This window comes from Bipolaris maydis (genome assembly GCF_028858645.1).
Source record: "Bipolaris maydis strain C4 unplaced genomic scaffold PSV08scaffold_17, whole genome shotgun sequence".
In the NCBI taxonomy this organism is placed as follows: domain Eukaryota; kingdom Fungi; phylum Ascomycota; class Dothideomycetes; order Pleosporales; family Pleosporaceae; genus Bipolaris; species Bipolaris maydis.
The window spans coordinates 582,739-603,289 of record NW_027093873.1 but is presented as its reverse complement, the minus strand read 5'-3'; the positions used below and the strand labels follow the sequence as shown (position 1 = coordinate 603,289).

The 20,551-nt window shown below is 52.4% G+C and overlaps 5 protein-coding genes across 5 annotated transcripts; 4 read left to right on the top strand and 1 right to left on the bottom strand.

Annotated features, from left to right (window-relative positions):
* The first annotated feature begins 748 nt into the window (after nucleotides 1–748).
* On the top strand, nucleotides 749–1,915 carry PSV08DRAFT_366436 (uncharacterized protein). Its single transcript, XM_014222485.1, has 2 exons — nucleotides 749–1,007; nucleotides 1,093–1,915. Exons 1-2 carry the CDS (start codon nucleotides 813–815, stop codon nucleotides 1,660–1,662), a joined length of 765 nt encoding a protein of 254 aa, XP_014077960.1. The 5' UTR covers nucleotides 749–812; the 3' UTR covers nucleotides 1,663–1,915.
* A 446-nt stretch (nucleotides 1,916–2,361) lies between these two features.
* PSV08DRAFT_339385 (ubiquitin-conjugating enzyme/RWD-like protein) lies at nucleotides 2,362–3,358 on the top strand. The gene is made up of 3 exons (XM_014222484.2): nucleotides 2,362–2,665; nucleotides 2,744–3,073; nucleotides 3,194–3,358. The coding sequence occupies exons 1-3, from the start codon at nucleotides 2,610–2,612 to the stop codon at nucleotides 3,300–3,302; spliced, it is 495 nt and encodes a 164-aa protein (XP_014077959.1). The 5' UTR covers nucleotides 2,362–2,609; the 3' UTR covers nucleotides 3,303–3,358.
* Nucleotides 3,359–10,023: 6,665 nt separating this feature from the next.
* On the top strand, nucleotides 10,024–12,878 carry PSV08DRAFT_211495 (uncharacterized protein). Its single transcript, XM_014222482.1, has 3 exons — nucleotides 10,024–10,284; nucleotides 10,432–10,667; nucleotides 10,807–12,878. The coding sequence occupies exons 1-3, from the start codon at nucleotides 10,093–10,095 to the stop codon at nucleotides 12,470–12,472; spliced, it is 2,094 nt and encodes a 697-aa protein (XP_014077957.1). The 5' UTR covers nucleotides 10,024–10,092; the 3' UTR covers nucleotides 12,473–12,878.
* Nucleotides 12,879–13,772: 894 nt separating this feature from the next.
* Nucleotides 13,773–14,901, top strand: PSV08DRAFT_339361 (uncharacterized protein). The gene is made up of 2 exons (XM_014222480.2): nucleotides 13,773–14,006; nucleotides 14,425–14,901. The coding sequence occupies exons 1-2, from the start codon at nucleotides 13,862–13,864 to the stop codon at nucleotides 14,772–14,774; spliced, it is 495 nt and encodes a 164-aa protein (XP_014077955.1). The 5' UTR covers nucleotides 13,773–13,861; the 3' UTR covers nucleotides 14,775–14,901.
* Nucleotides 14,902–15,859: 958 nt separating this feature from the next.
* On the bottom strand, nucleotides 15,860–19,998 carry PSV08DRAFT_412889 (sporulation protein rmd8). Its single transcript, XM_066093938.1, has 6 exons — nucleotides 19,487–19,998; nucleotides 18,747–19,437; nucleotides 18,470–18,692; nucleotides 18,243–18,262; nucleotides 16,451–17,780; nucleotides 15,860–16,394 (listed from the first exon to the last, which is right to left on the bottom strand). Exons 1-6 carry the CDS (start codon nucleotides 19,651–19,653, stop codon nucleotides 15,958–15,960), a joined length of 2,868 nt encoding a protein of 955 aa, XP_065948017.1. The 5' UTR covers nucleotides 19,654–19,998; the 3' UTR covers nucleotides 15,860–15,957.
* Between the last annotated feature and the right edge of the window lie 553 nt (nucleotides 19,999–20,551).

Here is a 20,551-nt window from a genome sequence, read left to right as displayed (position 1 = left end):
CGCCGAATACAATGCTAGGTGTCAGTTGAAAGCGGATGAACATGATGTAAATTACCCATTTCGATTGGCTCTTGTGTACCTGCCCCAAAAAAAGTGATTTAGAAGGTTCGGTGCTAGGTATTGGAAGGTTACATGCCCGCTCTTTACGTATTCGGGTGGTTCTTGAAATACTAGTACGCATCTCGAAGAGGCTCCACTAGTTGTTGTCGAGTTTGATACTCATATCATGTAGGCAAAGTGGGCACTTTTTCTTCTTAGAAGCTGAGCGTCTGAGAGATTAATGAACAGGATTCAAACTGGCCGCTGGATGGCATTTCCAATTTCGGATGCGAAAAATATCTTCATAGTCCTGACGCGTATATCTTTGATCTAACAGGCAACAATGAAACTAGTGATAACATATATCACGCGATATATTTCCATCACGATGTTAAAATATCGAGTCACTGGTGTGCAACCAACTTGAATGCAAGACATCATAATGAATTGAGAGCACTAGTTGCGACACCATGCCATGTCCCAAAAATACAAATTAAGGTAAAGCATACATTCTAAGAGAACAGTAACAGCACAAACAAAATGCATGGAAACAACATTCCAAGGACGTTCAAGGTTGCAAGGAAGAAGTGGGCACCCCAGGAATCTTCCAAGCTTTAACCGAATCATCCCGCAGCTGCGCTCCGCCTATGACACCATCGTGCGGAAGAGAGCCCCGACATCTTGTTTACACCACCAAAGCATGATTCCAATGCGGGAGCATCCAGTGTCCCTTGCAGCCGTTTCAACGACTCCCTACCCGCCAATCTGAAATAATGTACGCATTGACACTAGCTGGCATACCAATCGCCGTAGGCGCAAACGAGGCCGTGCACCAACAGCGGCTTCTGGACGAAGAAGCAGAGGCCGAAGAGCGCCAGGAAGAGTTCTATCTCGATGTTTTTTGTGATGCGAAGAGCAGGAAGAAAGATGAGGTGCACGGCGCGATTGTTGTCTTGAAAGACGGAAAGGTACAGGGCACCCACTTCATCTACCAGCGCGACACATGGTCACATGAGGGAAGAAAAAAAAGGCAGAGTGCTAATGAGAATGTAGATACGCCTCTGGCCCAAAGACCCAGAAACAGGACTCCCAAAACCCGGTCCAAACAACGAACCAGCACCCCACCCATTCACAGGATTCTACCTACCTTTCCCCTCCTCTGAACTCCCGCACCGCCCCATGCCCGCAGCCCCACTCCTTGGCCTTGTCAGCACTGTGCCACCATCTTGCCATCCATTTCCTTCCTCGCCCGAATCCTCTGCTCCCTCTACTCCGTCTCCTCCGCCAAAAACCGCTCCAAGACGGGCGAAACCAAAGCTAAACTGGATCTATGCGCACAAAAAGACACGCGAGTTGCGCTATGGACCCCGATCTGAAGCGAAGAAGCATAAAGTCGGGTCGTGGGATTGGACGGAGGATGAGCAGGGGTTGACGCTAGATGATGAGGAGTGCCTTGTTGCTGTGGAAGAGGAAAAGGGAGGGTATGGGTGGGCTGTGTATTGGGATCGGGAAGATGATTGTTTGAAGGAGGTGGGGGTGGGGCAGGAGAAGAGAGTGCTGAGGTGTAGTTTGGAGAGGAGGCTTGTTGAGAAGAAGAGGATTAAGGGGCTGGATGAGGATTGAGGTGATGATGGAATGACATGGCTAGCAAGGAAGTGAGAGGGTAGGAGGGTTTTTGAAGCGAATGTCGGTAAGGCTAAGCCTTGCATTGTTTCGTGCAAGGCAGGTTTGATTTGGTTCGCTGGTGTTGGTAGTATTACAGACGTATGAAGAAGTAACGCCTTGTAGGCTAACTATTGGTACATGCGTACTTGTTTCCAAAACATGTTCCAGAGGGCTTGCATGGTACTATCATAATACACTGCTTGTACAAGAGATTCAAGACATGGCAAATACGTGCATATCACATTGGGAGAAAATCATTAGTACTGCTACTGCATACGACTATGATCGTCACATGTAATATAGAGTACATGACAGCAGTCCCAGTCTACTATTCCATGTTCCCGTCGCCACACCCGCCTACCCCTCCCTCCCATCCTCAGATAGCAGAACAATCTCACCAGATTGTACCACACCCGTCGCTCCCTCGTACCGCGATCACAAGGAAAGTGCATCGATCACCCGTGCGCGATTCGATTTGCGCCATCTAGTAAGCGGGTCATCGCGCGCGTGTCGCATGGGATCCCTGTTGCTGGGCCACACAGGCGCGCGTGGTTTCCCCGGCAAGACGCAGGGACACACCCACAAACGCATAAACACAACAACACACACGCCCAAATAGTCCACTTAGTAGTGGGGTGCTTTGCCAACTCGAACATTGACAACTACGTTTTACGCCTCTTTACCTCCCCTTTATTCAACAAACATCCGTGCGGAAAAGTGCACAAGTTTTCTTTTATTCCTTTACAAGACCTTGCCGCATTTTCCTTCTCCCCTTTTTTTTGGCGGCTTAGTAGCTGGATCTCAGGATAGTCTTTGCAGTGCATACCGGACTTTTCTGCGGTGCTTGGTAGCAACTTCGTGTAGAACCTCCTAACGGCGTGTACGACTTTGAACGACTTAACATAATGGCTCTCTCATCGAATGGACGAGGAAATGGGCCCAACGCCACTGTTGCTCAACGGTACGTCTCTCTCTTCTCTCCCCCCCCCCCATCTCCCCTCGCCCGCCGCCCAACATGGAACTGATGAATATAATCCAGCCTCCAAAAGGAGCTCATGGACATCATGACCAAGCCCACGCCCGGCATCACAGCCTTCCCCGACGACGAAAACATGACCAAGTGGACGGCCACCATCGACGGCCCCGCAGACACACCCTACGCAAACCTCGTCTTCAAGCTCTCGATGGAATTCGCAAACAACTACCCCTACAGCCCACCAACCGTGCTCTACAAAACCCCCATCTACCACCCCAACGTCGACTTCTCGGGCCGCATCTGCCTCGACATCCTAAAGGACAAGTGGAGCGCAATCTACAACATCACCACTGTGCTGTTGAGTTTGCAGAGTCTGCTGGGTGAACCGAACAAGTACGTAATAGTAGTTTTTTATTTTATCTTGCAATCATGTCATGTCATGTCGAGCAAACGAGAAGAAGGCTGCATATATATATATAAGAGAAGTACGGAAAACTAACAAAAGATTAACAGCTCAAGCCCTCTAAACGGCCAGGCCGCAGAACTCTGGGACAAGGACCCTGCTGAGTACAAGCGTCTCGTACTGGCTCGCCACAAAGCACCCGAGGAACTAGACGCTTGATGGATAACACTCTACATGCACATACACATGTAGTAGTGTATATTCGCGGCACTTGTTTCCTTTTTAGTACTTTCCGTTCCCTTTTGCTTGCCCCCCACCCTTCTCTCACCCTCCGATGTTCTTCTACAAGCCCGGGGGGGGGGGGGGGGGGGGGGGGTTGCGGAAAAGCGGGTTCTCTCTCGGTCGCCGGTGTATCCCTCTGGTTTTTTTATTGAGCGGAACGGAGGAGACTTTGCTTATCTCCAGCACATGGGATGATGCACTTTGTGTGTATTTTCCCCCGGCACATTGTGGGAATTGAGACGCGACCATTCGGTCCGGTTTCTTTAACTCTTTTATCTTTTGTTTGGCGCGCAACTTACAACTTCCGGTGAAGGGAGGAGGAAGAGGAAGGGGGGTTGTTCGGTTTGTGGGGGTCCTTGTTGGGTTTTCTTTGAGCAAAGAAGGGAATATACAGGCGTTGGGTGGCGTGAGTTGAAGTGGGGATTTTAGTAATAGAGTTTCATGCAAGGCTGATTGGGGGGGGTTCCTGTAAGCAGAAATTCGGGGACTTGCCGTCTACTACTAGGCAATTTTGCAATGCAATTTGCTTTCTTGATTTCCTTGGGTTTTCGGGGGGCAGAGAACTTGTCCAGCAGAGGCATCAGCAGGAGGAGGCTTTGCTTGTCTTGGCTTGTTCCCTTTCTTGTGCTAGGGGCAGGTAAGACCGGGCTTCGAAGCAGGCAAAGTCGTTGGGGGCGGCCCACGCTACTATCTACCATGTTGAACCATGGAAAACTCTAGTAATGGAGGCTTGATTGCCCTTTTTTGTTCCGATCGGGATCGGTTTGCTCGGGGGGGGGGGGGGGATGATGAGAACCTAACTACGCTCTACTTAGTAGTGTAGTTCCATGAGTTTGCACCAACCCACGCCCCATTACGTGTGTGCGTGTATGTGTGCAAGCCGTGTTTTCCGCTAAAGTACGCAAGGCATGCACACACACACACACCCTCCAAGTCTTCCTAGAATGAAAAATCAAAGCTTAAACCGTGAGACCGGGGCAATTTTCATTTTTCCTTGTCTCTCTTTTTTTTTTTCCCTTTTTGCCAAACGGGCCTTCGTGTAGCGATTTTGGGAGGGGGGGGGGGGGGGAGAGGCAATATTTGCCTATATACATGTTATATATATAAGCAATGTACGTATTCCATGTATGATACTTGCAGCATGACGCACCCCCGGTAAAACTAGGGCTAGCACACACACACACACTTGCATCCTGATCCACCCCGAAAAACATGAGGGGGGGAGATGATACAGGCTGCCCCCCCCCTCCCCTCCCCTCTTCTTGTAACTCCGGGTTCCTTCTCGGGGGTTTGTGGAATAAATTTGCAAGGCAATGTTTCTCCGGAGCCATCAAAATGTTGCTGGAGCAAGAAAAAAAAACAAAGAGAGAGCGTTCAAGGGAAAGAATACGATAGATGATGATCCAGCAAGCGAACAAATCTTTGGTTATGCCCGCAGCCCCCCCGCTCCAAGAACGGGCATTACTGTTTCTGTGCGTAAAAGTGCACAAAAAAGGTCATACATACATACCCGGGGGTACGAAAGTATTCATAGTGGGTATATTATCCCGTTTTTACCGGAGGTACTTCGGATGATTCAAAATAGCTCTAATTGTGCCCAAAACGTCTCAATATTACTGTGCCAAGACTACTCCCCCCTTAATCTTACTCCAGCTCCAAGGAGTTTCTCTTTGTATCAAGCAATAATGGATGAACCTGTAACGCCTCGCTCTTGTCGCCACCGCCCGTATCTATCTCGCGATAAGAGACTTCGTATCCACACGCTACGCCATGCTAGCCATACCTATAAGGAGATCCAGGAGCAAGTTGGCTGCTCCTTAAACCAAGTTCAATACGCGTTATCCGTGCCTATTACCCCTAAAAAAAAAGAGCGGTAGACCTCACAAACTTAGCCGTAAGCAAATCAACGAGCTAATTAGCTTTATCCAACAGAGCCGCCGTACCCGACGAATAAGCTACCAAAAACTCGCTACTTACTTCTACCCACGCTAGCAAGCCTCTAAGCGGTGTATTCAGAACGCTCTTCAAAAGGAAGGGTATAGAAGAAGAAAAGCATACTAGAAGCCACCAAATAATAAGCGGATTCAGATAGATCGACTCCAATAAGCCCTAGAGCACCAAGATTAGACTATTAAACAATAGAATCGCGTGCTTTGGAGCGACGAAACGTGGGTAACTAAAGCCTCCTATTAAGATATATATATAACTCAGCTCCCACACGAACGACTAGAGCCCACCTACCTAGTAAACAGAATCTCGCGGAGGAGGGGTTAGATATTCTAGGGCTGCTTCAATAGGAGTCAAAAAGGTCCTTATCTCTTTTAGGAAAAGGCTTAGGGATCGATTAATAGAGCTCGCTATCATAAGCAGATTATACCTCTCGTAAGTGAGTGGGTAAAAAGTAATCCAGATCTACTTTTTATACAGGATAACGCTAGGCCACACTCAGCTCAAGATACAAAACGTGCTCTACAAGAGAGAGGCGTAGAGGTAATACAGTGGCCAGCTTAGTCACCAGATTTAAACCCTATTGAGTCAGTATGGGCGAGGATAGAAGATTAGATACAAGAGTATTATCCAGATTTATCAGATAATCCTTATAACTACAATCAGCTTCGGAGGATTGTAATAGAGGCCTGGGAAGCTATTACTCCAGAGCATCTACAGTCTATAGTAAATACTATGAGGCACCGATGTGAGGCTGTAATTGCTGCTCAAGGTGGCGATACATTGTATTGAAACCAAATCAATTACTTAATTAGGCTTAGCTCCATCCCTTGCGCAGCCCCACTATGAATACTTTCGTACCCCCGGGTACATGCATGCACAAGCTGTGCCCGTCCAGTTTGGCTCTACCGTTCACCCCCCCCCCCCCCCCCCCCCCTCCCATAGGCTCATGCCGTGGCCGCAAACGAGGGGATGCGAGCGATGCGAGCAAAGTGAGAGGGGGAGAGAGAGTCGAGGCATATGGGCTTTGTTGCACAGCTAGAGCAAAGGAGCAATTGACGGCGTTATTCGTCGGGGGGGCCGCGCCCCACGCGCGCCCGCCACTGCCGCCGACGTGAGCGGGATCAGTGGCTGGAGGGGGCGCAGGCGTGCAAGCACCAACCTAGCAAGGTTGTGTGCGTGGGTTTGGGTGGTGGTGGGTGGCCGGCTGGCCGCAGCACGCGCCGCGTCTTTTTTTGCTGTTGCTGTCAGGGCACATCGCATCAACGGCAGGGCTCCAACTTCAGAGTGGAAGGGATCTGCCCTTTTTATCGTCGATCAGGGCAAAGACAGCTTTCTAATGATATAAACATGGGTTTCGCTGCTACGATTGCTGTTTTGTCGTCGTTGTTCGGGGCTTGACTGCGTATCCCCGTACCATGTTCTTCTGCTTCTTCTTTTTTCTTGTGTCTGCCGTTTCAAAGGGGACTAGAGCAAATAGGGAAATTGGGGCGGTGTGGGCAGGGCGATGAAGTTTGGGTCATCGAGTTTTGATCAAAGAGGGCTGGATGGGCAATCGGGGCGTGTTTGACGTGGCGCTCGTGCAGAGGAAAGAGCGGCGCCTGCTGATGTGTGATTCAGCTATGGGATAGCAGTTGGTGCTGAGCTGTCGAAGAGCTACTAAACTTGGGGGCATGGGTACATTAACGTGTGGCCCAAAAGACACCGACTGCATTGAAACGCGAGATTGATACGGAAGGAGACAATTGTGTGACGGCTTTCATTTCGCAAACGGTGGCCGTTCATGCATGCGGGTTCAAGGTCCGATGGACTTGGACCGTAACAACCAGCACGACCGACATTACGAATGGGAATGTAAGGCGATATGATACATGCCCCCCCGGGTCTCAATCTCCCAAACGGTCTGGCCCTTGGCGAGGGCAGCGCGCGTAGCTCAGAGCACATGACGCAGGCTTGCCGCCAGTCAGCTGCCAGAGGGAGAAAAAAGTACATTTCCTGGCCAGAGTCTTGACGTAGACCTGTGTAACTGTGCACGCTGCAACTTTGGCCGACGAGGCAGGTGATGAGCACAGTATGTGCGATCTGGCAATCTGGGGACCGGGCTCGATTCAACTATCCATCCTAACTAGATGAGATGAGCGTGGGTGTGGATGTGGGTGTGGATGCGATGCCGCAGTGCGGGGAGAGTGCGCAAAGTGCTTCTGGTCCCATTCGTCCAAGAATGGCTCCGATGCAAGCACCACTGCGGGCTTTTAATACATTTCGGGACATCGGCTAGTGCAATACGAGCAGAGAGGGAGAGAAAAAGCACAAATGGTGATATCGTCTTGTATGGCCATCTGACAAGGTACGTAGCGGTGGACGCTGCTGACATTGCCATGTGGCATGCCAAGCTCAAGGCTGGCTTTGCACAGAGATTTGTTCCGATCTCAGAATCAATAAAGCAAAAAAGTAGACGTTACGCACACGAGGGGCAAGCTGATGAAGAGAGAGAAGAAAAAAAAAGCATCCGCATTGACATTGCAGTCGTCAGCTTGGCTGGCGGTTGGGCGGTCTTGTGACAAAAGGCTGTCGCACTTCATCTATGTGCCATGCGGCTGGTTTGCAAGGGCAATATGGGCAAAAAGAGGCGACCAGGGGCATCTGGATATTGCCGGTACATAGGTAAAAGTAGGTACATACGTACTTGTGTCGGAGGGGGCTCGTACAAGGCAAAGGGCATGCAGATGAAAGGCAGCCTGTCGAGGGCCGGGAGCAGACAAAGTGGCTGGGGGATCCGAGGGCGATGGTGTCTAGTCGGGCGTGGTGTGGCCAGCAGCGATGGAGGGGCAGCCGGCCGTGTTTGGAGTACAGGTTGGAGTACAGAGGCGGGCGTGACAAGTCCAGGTAGTTGTACATGGCGGTTCCCTTAGCGGTCGGTTATTGTTGCCGGTGGCCGAGGTGGGCGCGAGGTTCCGGAGCGGATTGATTTGGAGGGCCGTGGGCTAGGGCGGTAGTGCGTCCCCATTGCGCATGACGCTGCAGCCACGACGCCGTGTGCGAATCATGGAATCTTCTCTGCGTGCGGGCGTGTCGCTAAGTACTTGGTTGGGGTGCAGTGCAGTGCAAAGCTGTGGCTGAAGGCTAGCAGGTCGAGGGTCGCACACCTACTCGGACATGCACACCCACCCACCCGTGGCTTGACTCGTGCCGCCGCCCGAGTTTGGGCGAGGAAACACGGCGAGTGTCAGCAAACACAAGGCCCGCCCCGCACCAGAGGGCGTCGTGGCGGGCGAGCATGGAGTGGTGAAGAGACGGAGGGGCTGGCGGCCATGGGGGTCGCGGTGCCGGCACGAGTGCCGCTCGGCCTGGCACTTGGTGTACAACGTACGCATGCCGGCTGGGAGCGCTGCTGCTGTGTGGTGTGGTGGTGTGGGCGGTGGGCTGTTCCGCAGAGGGTGCGGGGCTCCCGGCAGCACCAAAATAGGCCGGCCTAATCCTGACCACCCACCAGCGCCCACCACGACCGATGCCTACCCGCCATGCCGGATGACAGCGCGGGTGACGCGATGCTCCCTCACATCCGCCCTCTGCCCAAGCCGCACCGCTGCCTCTTTGTTTTTTCCTGCTTGTCAGGCGATGCAAGCCCCGTTGGCAGCCACGCCTCCAATCTCTGCACCAGGCCCCGACGCTGGCTGCGCGCCCGTCTGAGGCATCGCCAGCCGTGGTCTCAAACATGGGCCCCGGCCATGGATGCGAAACAGGTACGCCCGCAACCGACCCTGCCCTGCCTCGCGCGACAGGGCCCGCCTCCCAAATCCCGCCGTCGTTTTTTAAACGCAGAGCCATTTGCTGCCCGCAATCCTGCCACGAGTGACGGCGGACCTGCCCAGCCTTTGCCAGACTCAGCACACTGTGCAGCTTTGGTCAGCAAGCGTTGGACCATGGCGCCGGACAGGTGGATCGAGTCGCCTGGAGCCTGTCTCCGCCCTCGACGCCGCCGGCCTGCACACTACTAATACTCCACCCGCCTCCCAGCGCGGTTGCAAACAGGCCAGAATAAACACCAGCCGGCCTGGCCTGGCCTTGCTCTGCCCTGCGCCTTGCCGTGCTGCTGGTGCTGCTGGTGCTGCTGGTGCTGCAAAAAAAAAAAAAAGTAGATAGGCACTTGGGTGAGTACAAAGCGGGCCGGGGCTGGATTCGGTACCCTGGACAGGCGTAATCGTTCTATGCGCCCTTGTTCGGGACCACCGCCGTCGAGGCATGCGGCGTCCGCTGGCTGGCTGGCTGGTTGGCTGGCGTCCTGGCTGCCGGCCCTCTCGCCGGCACACCACCATCACACCTCACGCTGCTTCCCGCCCAGCTCACCTTTGCTCACATCGCCCGTGTCTGACGACTCTGGAACTTTGTCGTTGTTCTTGTCTGGTTGTTCCCAGCCCTTGGTCCTGCGTGCGTGACGGCCAATCGTTTCATCATCGTACCTTGACCCCCGTGCACGCTCGTTCGCTGGAATCCGCCGCGCTATGACGGCCTAAGCTGTCTGACCTGTCTGACGGTCCTCACGGTCCTCCGAGCAGCGAGCCCTTTGTTCGCTCCTTCGTCCTCTCCGAGCAAACCACCGCCTCATCCAAACACCAGACGCCTTCGTCACCAGGCCTCTGCTCCGAACCCGGCCACCTGCTTGCTCTCTGCTCGGTGCCTGGGTGCTCTCTCCATGCATTGCACTTCCTAGCAACACCCGGGTGCGAGCTTCACACCTCGTTCCACCTCATTTCCAAGCCTGGCTGCCACCCACTCCAACATGGCTGCACAGCTACTTCCCACGGGCGGCATTGCCCTCGTCGGAGCCCCGGATGGCGACATCGCATTCAACGACGCCAGATGCACCCCCGTCCAGGCCATGCAGGTGGACATTACCCAGGACATCATCGACGACCTCCTCGAAAACGCCAGGGGCGGAAAGCAACCACAGATAGTCTTTGGACGCACTCCAGTACGTGTGCACTCACACCCTTTCCGAACCCTCCATGGCGCCTGCACGCTACCTGCCATGGCTCGCCCTTGTCGTCGTGGTCATGGCGGCCTTCGACTCGGGAGAAGAGGGCAAATGCAGCATGACCTAAGCTAACCACAACAACAGCAACTCAAATATGGCGACAAGACACACATGCTGCAGAGCAGCGCCGAACTTCATCGATACGAACTATACAAGTCGAGCGACGATAGCAGCGACGACGGCCAACTCGAATTCGCCGGTTTGATCCACCACAGTCTCACGGTCCACAAGGCGGAAGATGTCACGGCAGGCGTAGACTCAGCGCTGGAGCAGCTGAGGAGCAACATGGCTGCCATCTCCGAGTTCAAGGAAGCCAACAAGTATGCCTCCCCAGTGGCCCTGCGCCTGCTCTTGCCCCTTTGCCTTTTGTCGAGAGACTCGAGCACCCTTGTCGCATGATGCAGCCATGATGCTATGGCAACCATTTGTGCACACCAGGACTAACAATACTTGCTGCAGGACAATTGTCGCCGATGCCACACCAGGACGCACCCCGGCCCATCGTCGCTTCCCTTCGACGGGCTTCAAATCCTCGCACCTTGCGCCTTCACCCCTGTTGACCGCGCCATCGTCGCCCATGCACAAACGCCCACCCACTTCGCAACCCACAAACAGCCACGACGTCGTTGTCAACGCCCTCCGTGTCCCCGTCATTCACCTCCTCGCGCGCGAGCCGGCCACAGAGGCCTCGCTCGCTGCCACGTGCCGCACCTCGTTAGCCAGCATCCGAGATGTGTTGCCCAAGGTTGCGAAACGCTCTACGGCCGAACCCGACAAATGGCAACTCACGGACAAGTCCTTTCGTGAAGTCAACCCCTACAAGTTTCCCTATCAGAGCTCGGAGGAGCGTCAGCAGGCCATTGACGGCGCCATCAAGTCGTTTGATCGCCAACGACTGTCCAAAGATGACAAGCTCTGGCAGATTCTGCTGCCGCAGGACCAACGAGGCCAAGGCATCTGTTTGTCGCGTTCAACAGTGAAAGCGCCTGAGGCGAAGCCGAAAGCAAGCACTCCCATGCACAAGATTTCGGATCTTACCAAAAAGAAGCCTGCAGCTAAGAAGGCGGTCGACAAAACTGCCCCTGAGCGGAAGCCGAGGGCCACAAAGGATGGCGAGACCAAGCAAAAGGCTGCAAAGGAGATTGAGATCAAGCCCAAGTCGTCAATCAAGGAAAAGTACTTGGCGCGCCAGAAGCTAGCGGTGAAGGAAGTGAAGGAGGTGAAGGAGGTGAAAGAGGAACCCACAAAAGCTTCGGCCCCAGCCACGTCTACACCCGTCACCTCGACTTCACGCCCCGCTGCACCTCCTGTCCACAGCACACCCTCGGCAACCGATGCTTCCAAAAGTCGTGCAAAGAAGTCATCCGCTGCAGAAGGCAATACCACGATTCGTGCAAAGCCCAAAATGCCAGTACGCGATGCACAGAGGGACCGCCCTGTTCAGAGGCCCTTCAAGCCCACCATGCCAGTAAACACCAAGCCGAAAAACCCCTCGCCTCTCTCAGCTTCGCCGCCCATCAACGCCAGCGACTTGGACCAGTCACATCCTGCCCACGAGGCTCTCGCAGCATCACCTGCCAAATCTTCTACCAACTCTGACCGCTCACTCAAACGCAAGGCCAACGACATTGACAGCGACATTCACAACCACAACATCGTGACCAAGAAGCCGCAGGTTAGCCGCGCAACTCCGAAACAAACCCCCTCACATGGCAATGGCAAGCCCAATGCCTCTACGCCATCCTCTGCCAGCTCAATTAAACGCAAGTCGGATGACTCATCTGCATCCAACACTCCTTCTACCGCGCCAAAGGTTCGCAAGGTTGCCAACATCGACACTGGCCTTGCCTCGCGCTACCACCACAACAACCCTCGTGCGTCGCCGGGCGCCTCGTCCTCGTCCACCACATCCCCATCCATGCCGAGCCTGAGTTTCCGACAGACTGTCGAGCTTTCCCAAAAGTTCCAGAAGTACTACAAGAAGTACGAAGAGCTGTACTGGGAGCTGACGGAAGCGGAAAAGCCGCCAACGGAGGCCCAGCGAAACGATCTTCTCAAGATGCACAAGAAGCTGGAGGAGATGAAGAGGGAGATTAAGGCGGGTGCTGGGATGCACCACCGATGAAGGAGCGGATCGTGTTATCGCTTATGAAAACTGCATTCAGTACGCACTTGATTTCATTACAGCACAGCTTTGCATATATACCCACGGCCTACCAGTCTGCTAAGAATGGCGGGCAATCTGCATACCCCGAAAAGGTGTTTGGACATGCTTTCTGATTTTGGGTGTTTCTTCCGGGCGTTGCTTGGGTTTACAGATGTTCAAGGGGGTGCATTGGGGATATGGTGTTAATGTTTGGTCATGTTTTGCACGCCTATGTACGTGCGGTTCGCCGACACTTATTCTCAATGTCTATGAACGCGATGATCTTTTTATGCCAGCAGATACACAAAAATGGTTTTTTTTTGTTTCCAAACACGGCATTAGTAGTATAGAATACACGCTCGAATCTTATCAGAAACCTTTTTTTGCAGTCTGCCTCTTTGATGTTTGGTTCGTAAGCTCTCAGAGCTCCATTTGCCCCGTGCATGGCTGTTTGGACGGGAGAATGTGGTCCACCAACACGATCACACACATACACACACCCGGCCTTTCATGCGCTAAGAAAGCTGGCCTAGCGCCGTCCACAATCTTTATCAGAGAACCCGGTGCCGCGCGACCTGCATGAGGAATCATATAATTGTACTCGTGTTTGGAATTAAAAAAAAAATGTGAATGTGAATAAGGGTACCCCTTTCTTGTTCCTCCCCTTCATATCATGCCCCATATAACGAACAATAGCGGAAAAAAATCCAATAAACGCTACTAGTACTTTATAAAAACGCGCGACTATTCATAGTAAAATGTATGTAAGAAAGAGAGGACCCAGGCCCCCCCTCCCCCCTTCCCCAAATGATCGCCTCCATTGCCGATCGCAAGCATCCAGACCAGCAGCAAAAATCCTGCCAATCCCCCCCCCCCCCCCCAAACCTGCCAAGCCCCACACAGCCCGGGGAGACCCCGGGTGGGGGGGCGTGTGCTCCAAGCAAACTTGGGAAGGGGATCTACGGGGGGGCTTTGCTCCTGCTACTTTGCTATGCAAACACATCATCCCTGCGCAACGTCATCCACTATTTTTTTTTGGGGAGGGGAGAGGGGGCGGCCAGCGACGATGGTTCCTTAGCCCTACCAACCTTGCCTTTTGCTTTACTTTTTTTTTTTTTTCCTTTGCTTCTTAACAACCGGCGCTAGGTTGGAAAGCGGTTGTGGTTGTGGGGAGGGAGAGGAGTAGTGACGCAATATTGAGCATCATCATCTCCTTCATACACATCACGCAAACGTTAACGACTTGACTTGTGCACCCCCCCCCCCCCCAATATCTCCAACCTCTCTTCTTCTTCTTCTTCTTCTTCTTCTTCTCGTTCTGACTCTCTCTTCCTTTTTTTTTGTTCGGACAAAGTTGAATTGTGGCTGATGCGCATACTACGATCGCTCTTGTCCAATCTCTTCCGCTCACCGAGTAAACGCGATTACGCGCACGTTCACGACGTGCAGATTAAGTGGGACGGTGTGTTGAGTGGGAAGGACTCTTCTTCTACGGCGAATATGGCGCTCAATGGTATGTTTGAATCCGTTGGATATAGAGTTAGTTTGGAACCCCTTCTCTCTCTCTCTCTCTCTCTCTCTCTCTCTCTCTCTCTCTCTCTCTCTCTCTCTCTCCTCCCTGCAGTGGGGGTAAAACGAATGCCCTGGACCCTGGACCAGTTTTATGCCTAGGGTTTTTTATTTCCGGGAGCTGTGCTCCGCTCACCCCTTTATTTTTGTTCATTTTGCATGAAACGGGTTTGAGGGTGTGATTTTCAGGCACCCCGTGTTTCAGGAACTTTTCGTTCCAAGATTGAGCGAAGGGGTGTGCGGGGGGGTGTTCATGCATCATCCATGGTTTTTTTTTTGTACGGAGATTTTTTTTCTTTACAATTGTCGAGAAAAGATGGACATGTCTTTGCTAATCGTGTTTTTTCTGGGCTTGGTTACAGTTTTCAAGCAACCCCTCGCACTACACTCGACTCAACCGCTAACGGGCTTCACGCGGACCGGATACTGCGAGGTTCCGCCGTCGGATGCGGGTAACCATGCCATTGCGGGTATCGTTTCAAAGGAGTTTCTGGACTTTTCGGCGGCTCGTGGTAATGATTTGCGCCAAGTGGGGCTGACGGATGGCTGCAAGTGGTGTTTGTGTGTGAGTCGATGGAAGGAAGCGTTTGATGCACGGACGGGGCTGGATGATAAAAAAGTGCCCAAGGTTGTGCTCAAGGCGACGAATGAGAAGGCCTTGAGGGGGGTATCGATGGAGGATCTGAAGAAGTTTGCGGTGGATGCGAAGTAGAATGATGGGAAGGTTGATGAAATTGCTATTGGGTATGCCCTATGACCTAAACTAAACATTACAAAATTCTTATGGCTACGTTCACATCACTCTTTTTTCCTCCTATACATTCAAGAAAAAAATTCCTCTTCCTTTTCTTTGACGTTGAACCCCATATCCTCCAGCAATCCTCTAACTACCTTGTGATCATACATCTGTAGAAAATCAGTCCAACACACAACCTCCACACTGCTTTCCCATGTAACCTACAACGAAGATGAAGCTCTGATCTCTTAGTTCTCAGCTAAACACAACCTGTGTCCTAAATTGTACGCAACCCTAACTTGTACGCAACATACCTCAAACCCTCCGTTAATTTCCTGTCCCCATATCCTGTCTCTTTTCCTTTTTTTTCTTCACCCACTTTACACATCCTGACATACACATTAGAGAAAAGAAACCCCCCCCCCTTTTTTTTTCCTCTTTGCGAACAACTATAATTAATCCTACGTCCGAATTACTTAATATTAGTTAGATGATTAGAAAGTGGAGGGTTTCCAGAGTTAGATACTTAACCCACTTTTCTTAACTTCCATCAGATTTTTTTTTAAAAAAAAGGATAAGGTTGTGAGGGGGTCATAGTGACTAAAGTGCAATTCAATTCTACGTGTTGGTTTCCTCTGACACAAGGATGTAGGAGAGAGGAAGCAGTATCCCTTTCCGGGTTGTGTTTCGAAGAAGTAACGGGAGTGGATGTGGTACTAGCTACTTACTGTATTTATTCCGATTTTGGCTCGAGGAACATATGGTTTTTTTAGGTGCATGCGCTTATGGAGTTGAGAGGAATCCAAGATTGCATAGGTATTGAGAATGAGTGCATAGTCGAGTAGATTCATGTAATGACTTCCCTGCTAGTAGTTGAAATAAGAGTATTGTGACACACACACAAAGTAGTCCAAGAAAACTTCAGCAACAACAAATACAAGAGGTGATACTTAAGCAGCCTAACTGGTCTATTAGAATGTGCAAAGTGTAGAGAAATAATTCATGACCTAAACGCCCTTCGCTATGTCCTACCAGCCAAAAAAAAAGAAGCTAGCGTACGAATTTCAAGTCTACCCTTCCCCCAAGATATTCAATAATGCCTACATTACTTCTAATCATACTCCACATAACACATACGTTGTATCAACAGACAGCACCACTACCCCACAACCAAACTCTTAACCCCACCCCCAATCCAAACCAACCCCCTCGCAGCCAGTAGCCCAGGACCCGCATATGCAGGCGGCCCCATGCCCTTCATCCTCTCCACCGCACTCAACGCCGCGACGCCACCCCCCTCAATCGGTACATTCATCTTCCCCTTTTGCAAAATCGCAAAGCGCAGCAGCACCTCGAGGCACGTAATGCAAATACTCAGTACAATAAGCACGATGATGATCCAGGTAATCTTTGTCATTTTGCGATCGCTAATTGAGTCGGAGAGGATTTCGCCGAGGTCGAGGAAGACTTGGCAGCGCTCGTTGAGGACCTGAATGCGGGGTTTGATTTCGAGGTATTCGCGGACGGCGGTGTAGAGGGGGTTCAGAGTAGGTTCTGCGTCCCAGAAGAAGCTGGGGGTGTCGAGCATGTTGGAGGCTGCGGGGGGAGTTAGCAAGAGGGGGGATTTTAGGATTGGGATGGGATAGACGTACAGAGATTGACTTCGACGCGACTGGTGAAGAGCTGACCGATCATCTTGACGACGTCTGTTCTCCGCATACCCAGCTTGCCTGTCAGGGCTAGGCGCTTGGGTACGTTTTGTGCCGCGAGCATAGTTCTGTTCATGCCTTCTTCGAACAAGCTGAGTTTTGTGCTTTGAGCGATTGCGTGGCTCATAGCCAACTTAATCATGTGGTCGCCGCTCTTCAGGGTAATCATATCATTGTACATGCGTGGCCGCTGGATTTCCGGGTTGTATTCAAAGTGGAATTCTTCTGTCTCAAAGTCGGACTCGGTCAAGGGTCGTGTTGCGAGCGAGACGCCAGTGGCGGTAGAGGAAAAGGTGAGGTCAGCGAGAATATCTTTTTCTTGCTTCTCTGTAAAGTTCCAAAAGACTGCTACGCCATAGGAAAAGACAAACATCTCGCCAAAACTCAGCGCATTAGGCGCAACCCTCGAGTTCTCAGCCGAGTCTCTGCGGTCGAGTGTTTGATTGTAGGGATGGTCTAGTTCATGTTCGTCACGCACGAAATAGGTTTCTTCGTTGCCAAAGTATCCCTCGTGATGATCGCGTTGCTCGTTGCGCTCGATTTCCTCGTCCAGCACCGTCTTTCCGCCTGGACTTTTTAGCGCAGGGCTGCTGCGGACTCGGTAGCCGTCGCTTCCTGGCAAGAGTGGGAGATGGTACACAGTATACAGACAGTCATCGTACAGCTTGGTACGCGCATGGTGTTGGTCCTTGACAAACTGAGCAGTGGCCTTCATTTTGTATGCCTGCGTAGTGCAGTAGGCCGTAACGCGCGAGAGCTTGTCCGTCCTCCTGGCTTTGGGCAGTCGCTCCGCATAGCTTTTGTCATTGGGGCCACCCTTTGTTGTCCGTCTTGCAAGATCCTCGTCGTTAGGTGGGCCGTCGTACTCGTCGTCATCGAATTCAGTCTTCTCTTCCTCTTCTTGTCCATCCGTCTCGGGTAAGAGGACTAGCTTTTCGCTGAGCTTGCTTGATCGCGTCGGCATGTGCTGAGGGATCAAGCGACCAGAGAGCCTGGGGTCGAGCGGGTGCCGACCGCTAGGGGTGCGCGTGTGAACCATAGGTCGACTGCCTGGCGGGCCTCTTCGCTGCTGGCTGGGGATGTCGGAAGCGTACTGCAGAATGTTGTCGACCGAGATGAGTCGCGCGCTGGTGCTCTGCCTCTGTACAGCGCTGGGTCGCTGTGGCGGCCGTGGTGCTCTGGGGGTGTTGTCGCGAGCATCGGTCATGAGCACCGTCGGCCCTCTCTTGCTCTTAGCAGTTGGTCCGCTCATTTTGCTGGTCGTTGCAATCCACTTGGCTAGTGGCCGTAGTTTCGAAGATCAGCTGGGAGCTACCGGTTCGCAATCTCCGCGAATATGGTAACAAATGACGTATAAGGAACTTTTAGACGGAATTACAACCGCGATATGGTGAATTGCAGCTGTTGCGGCGCGAGTTGCACCGGCAATGCACGTGGTGTTGACACTTGAAGCAGTCGAGCCCGGCCCGGGTTCACGTCATTGCGCCTTGGCATGCATGCACCCTAGGTATCCATCTCCACATGGTAACGGTCCGCCAAACGTTCATCGGTGGTGCATGCATATCACAAAGCCATCACGTCACTTGTGCAACTACAGATACAATTGCGTTGTTACGAATGTTGCATATCCATTGAGCTTGCTAACTGAATGCCTGGTGCTAACTCCAGAACGCCATGCTCTCTACCTGGAGACTGGCTGTCCATAACCAGAAGACATCAAAAACAAGCTTCAAACCAAATAAACAAAAGGAAGTCCTGCTATAGGTCGTGTATCGACGGAGCGAGGGGGTATCTTATCCATCGCCCACTTGACGTACATCTGCATATCATCCCTTTCAGGCCGCCTCCGATACCGCAGCCATTTCATGCAGATGAAAACGTCAAAGAATGGAAGCAAAAACATTACACATTCGAAAGTAAAACCAGACGACTACTTGGCCGTCATAAATCACAGGCGCTTACCTGGAACGAAGATGAAGAGGCAGCACAGAGCTACTGTGACCACCAAGAACATGAGCAGAACCGTCAGGGAGCGTCTTGCGAGTGTCTTCTTCACAAATGGTTCCCTGATCTTGTTGAAATCGAAGAAAGTATACTCGCTGTAACCCGCAAGGGCAATGATGGGGTCGAGCATGTACTGGTGGGTGAATATCAGGTATATAGCAATGGTGAAGGGAAGAATGATCTGCAAGTATTGTTAGCCGACTATTATTGCCAAGTACGAATCGTTGTTACATACCCAGCACCGTGTAGCTCTTGACTTGTCCAGAAAGATGAGAATGAACGAAGTCCACATGGCTGCGAAGAAGCTAATCAATCCCACAATGAGGCGCACCATCATGCTCTGAGGCACAAGGTTGCCGAGGCCCTTGTTCTGCAGGAACCCAGGGTAGGCGTCGCGCTCCATCGCTTGGAAGACATAGTCTTTAGCCTGGTCAAAGAGCTCAGGATCCGCACGCTGCTCCGGTCCTTCGATCGCTTCTTGAACATCGGACAAAATGCTCTGTGGAATGATAATCTCTCGTTCTGAGCCTGGAAGCAGATATGTGTAGAGAATCTTCTCTGCTGATGCACGCAGATCCTCTCTCCCTGGCTGCGTGTTGTCGATAGATGAGTTGTGGCCAGGCGAGTTCGAATCACCGGGTGTCTCGGACACATACGGGCTCGGTCTTTGAAAGTCGCCAGTCTGGTTGCTACCTTGGCTGTGCTGCGGTGAATGGTTGGGACTTCCACGTTCGGACCGAAGGAAGGCGGACAATCGCTGGTCGGACATGTTGTCGCCCTTTTCATTGGATGGACCTTCTCCGCCATTGTCCATGGCGAAAGTTGAATACCGGTTGTTGTCCAGATCGGGTGTTCCCTCAATCATACTGCGATGTAATCTACGGACATAAAGGCGGCATAGCTGCAGGTGCTGTGAGACATCGAGCCTGGTGGTTTGTTAGCTTATCGCAACTTCTCCAGGTGCGGTCATCGTACCAGAAGTCTAGGTAGTCGACCGATCGCTGCTGATCTCGCATGTAGATGTAAAAGGAGAAGAGGTCCAGAGGTGCGACCGTCTTGCGGCTCAACACCTCAAAGAGCGTCGGGAAGCGGTTGCGGGCGGGACCGTAGTCCATGGAGACCTTGTCATCAGGGTGCGACATGGCTGCGGACAGGTTGATGTGATAGTAGCGAGAGGCGCGCGACAAGTGTCGCTGGTGGACGAAGAATGAAGACTATCGATAGACACAGGGTCTGGCGAAGGGCACAGAGCCCGCAATGCGTTTGCTTGTTTGGTGCTCTGGGTTGACTAGCAATGCGCAGGCTGCATGAACGACGGGAGATGTGCAGATGGTTGGGCAGAAGGCGAGTTGGCGGTGGGTGGTGCCTCGAGACAGGCGACAGCAGCTGGTCGACGGGAGGGGTCGCCCTTGGGAGAGGTGCGGGCGTAGTGGTTGCGCGTGTCGACACGTCGTTGAACCTAGCGTGAAGAATGGGAGATTAGGAGTGAGGTTGGGGCCCCAGCTTGGCACAACGGTTGGTGGAGCGAGCGGCAGTGGCTTGCTTGCGATGCGGCGTCGATTCACGCCGTGTACGATGGGGAGTGTCGCAGCAGCTGAAGCCTCGTGTCACGTCATTTGCGACTTGATGCTATGTAGTACACAAGGTCTGCGTCTTTCATCGATCTTTGTGCATCCATTGTGGGAGCTAGCATTGCTGCCAAAGGCCTGAAACACGATGGATCCACGCAGGTACCATACCTCACGTGATTTCCCCTGCCCATGCTGACGGCCGTAGTAGCCGGCGAGCTCGGATGACAACGGTTGTCAGGAGGGCGACAAGCCGTGTACGTAGTGTACTAGCAATAATGAGCAGACGTCAGCGGTGAGTATTCCTTGGCGATCAATGCCGTTTCTTTTGCTGGTTGCTATTTATACGCTAGCTAGGGGCACCATGGGGGATGTCCAAGTAGGCGCCGCTGGAAACCCTCGATTTCCGCCATGTGCTGTCGGAAAAGCTTCAAGAGTCATGTATAGGCCTTCGCCGCCAGGCACGGTGATA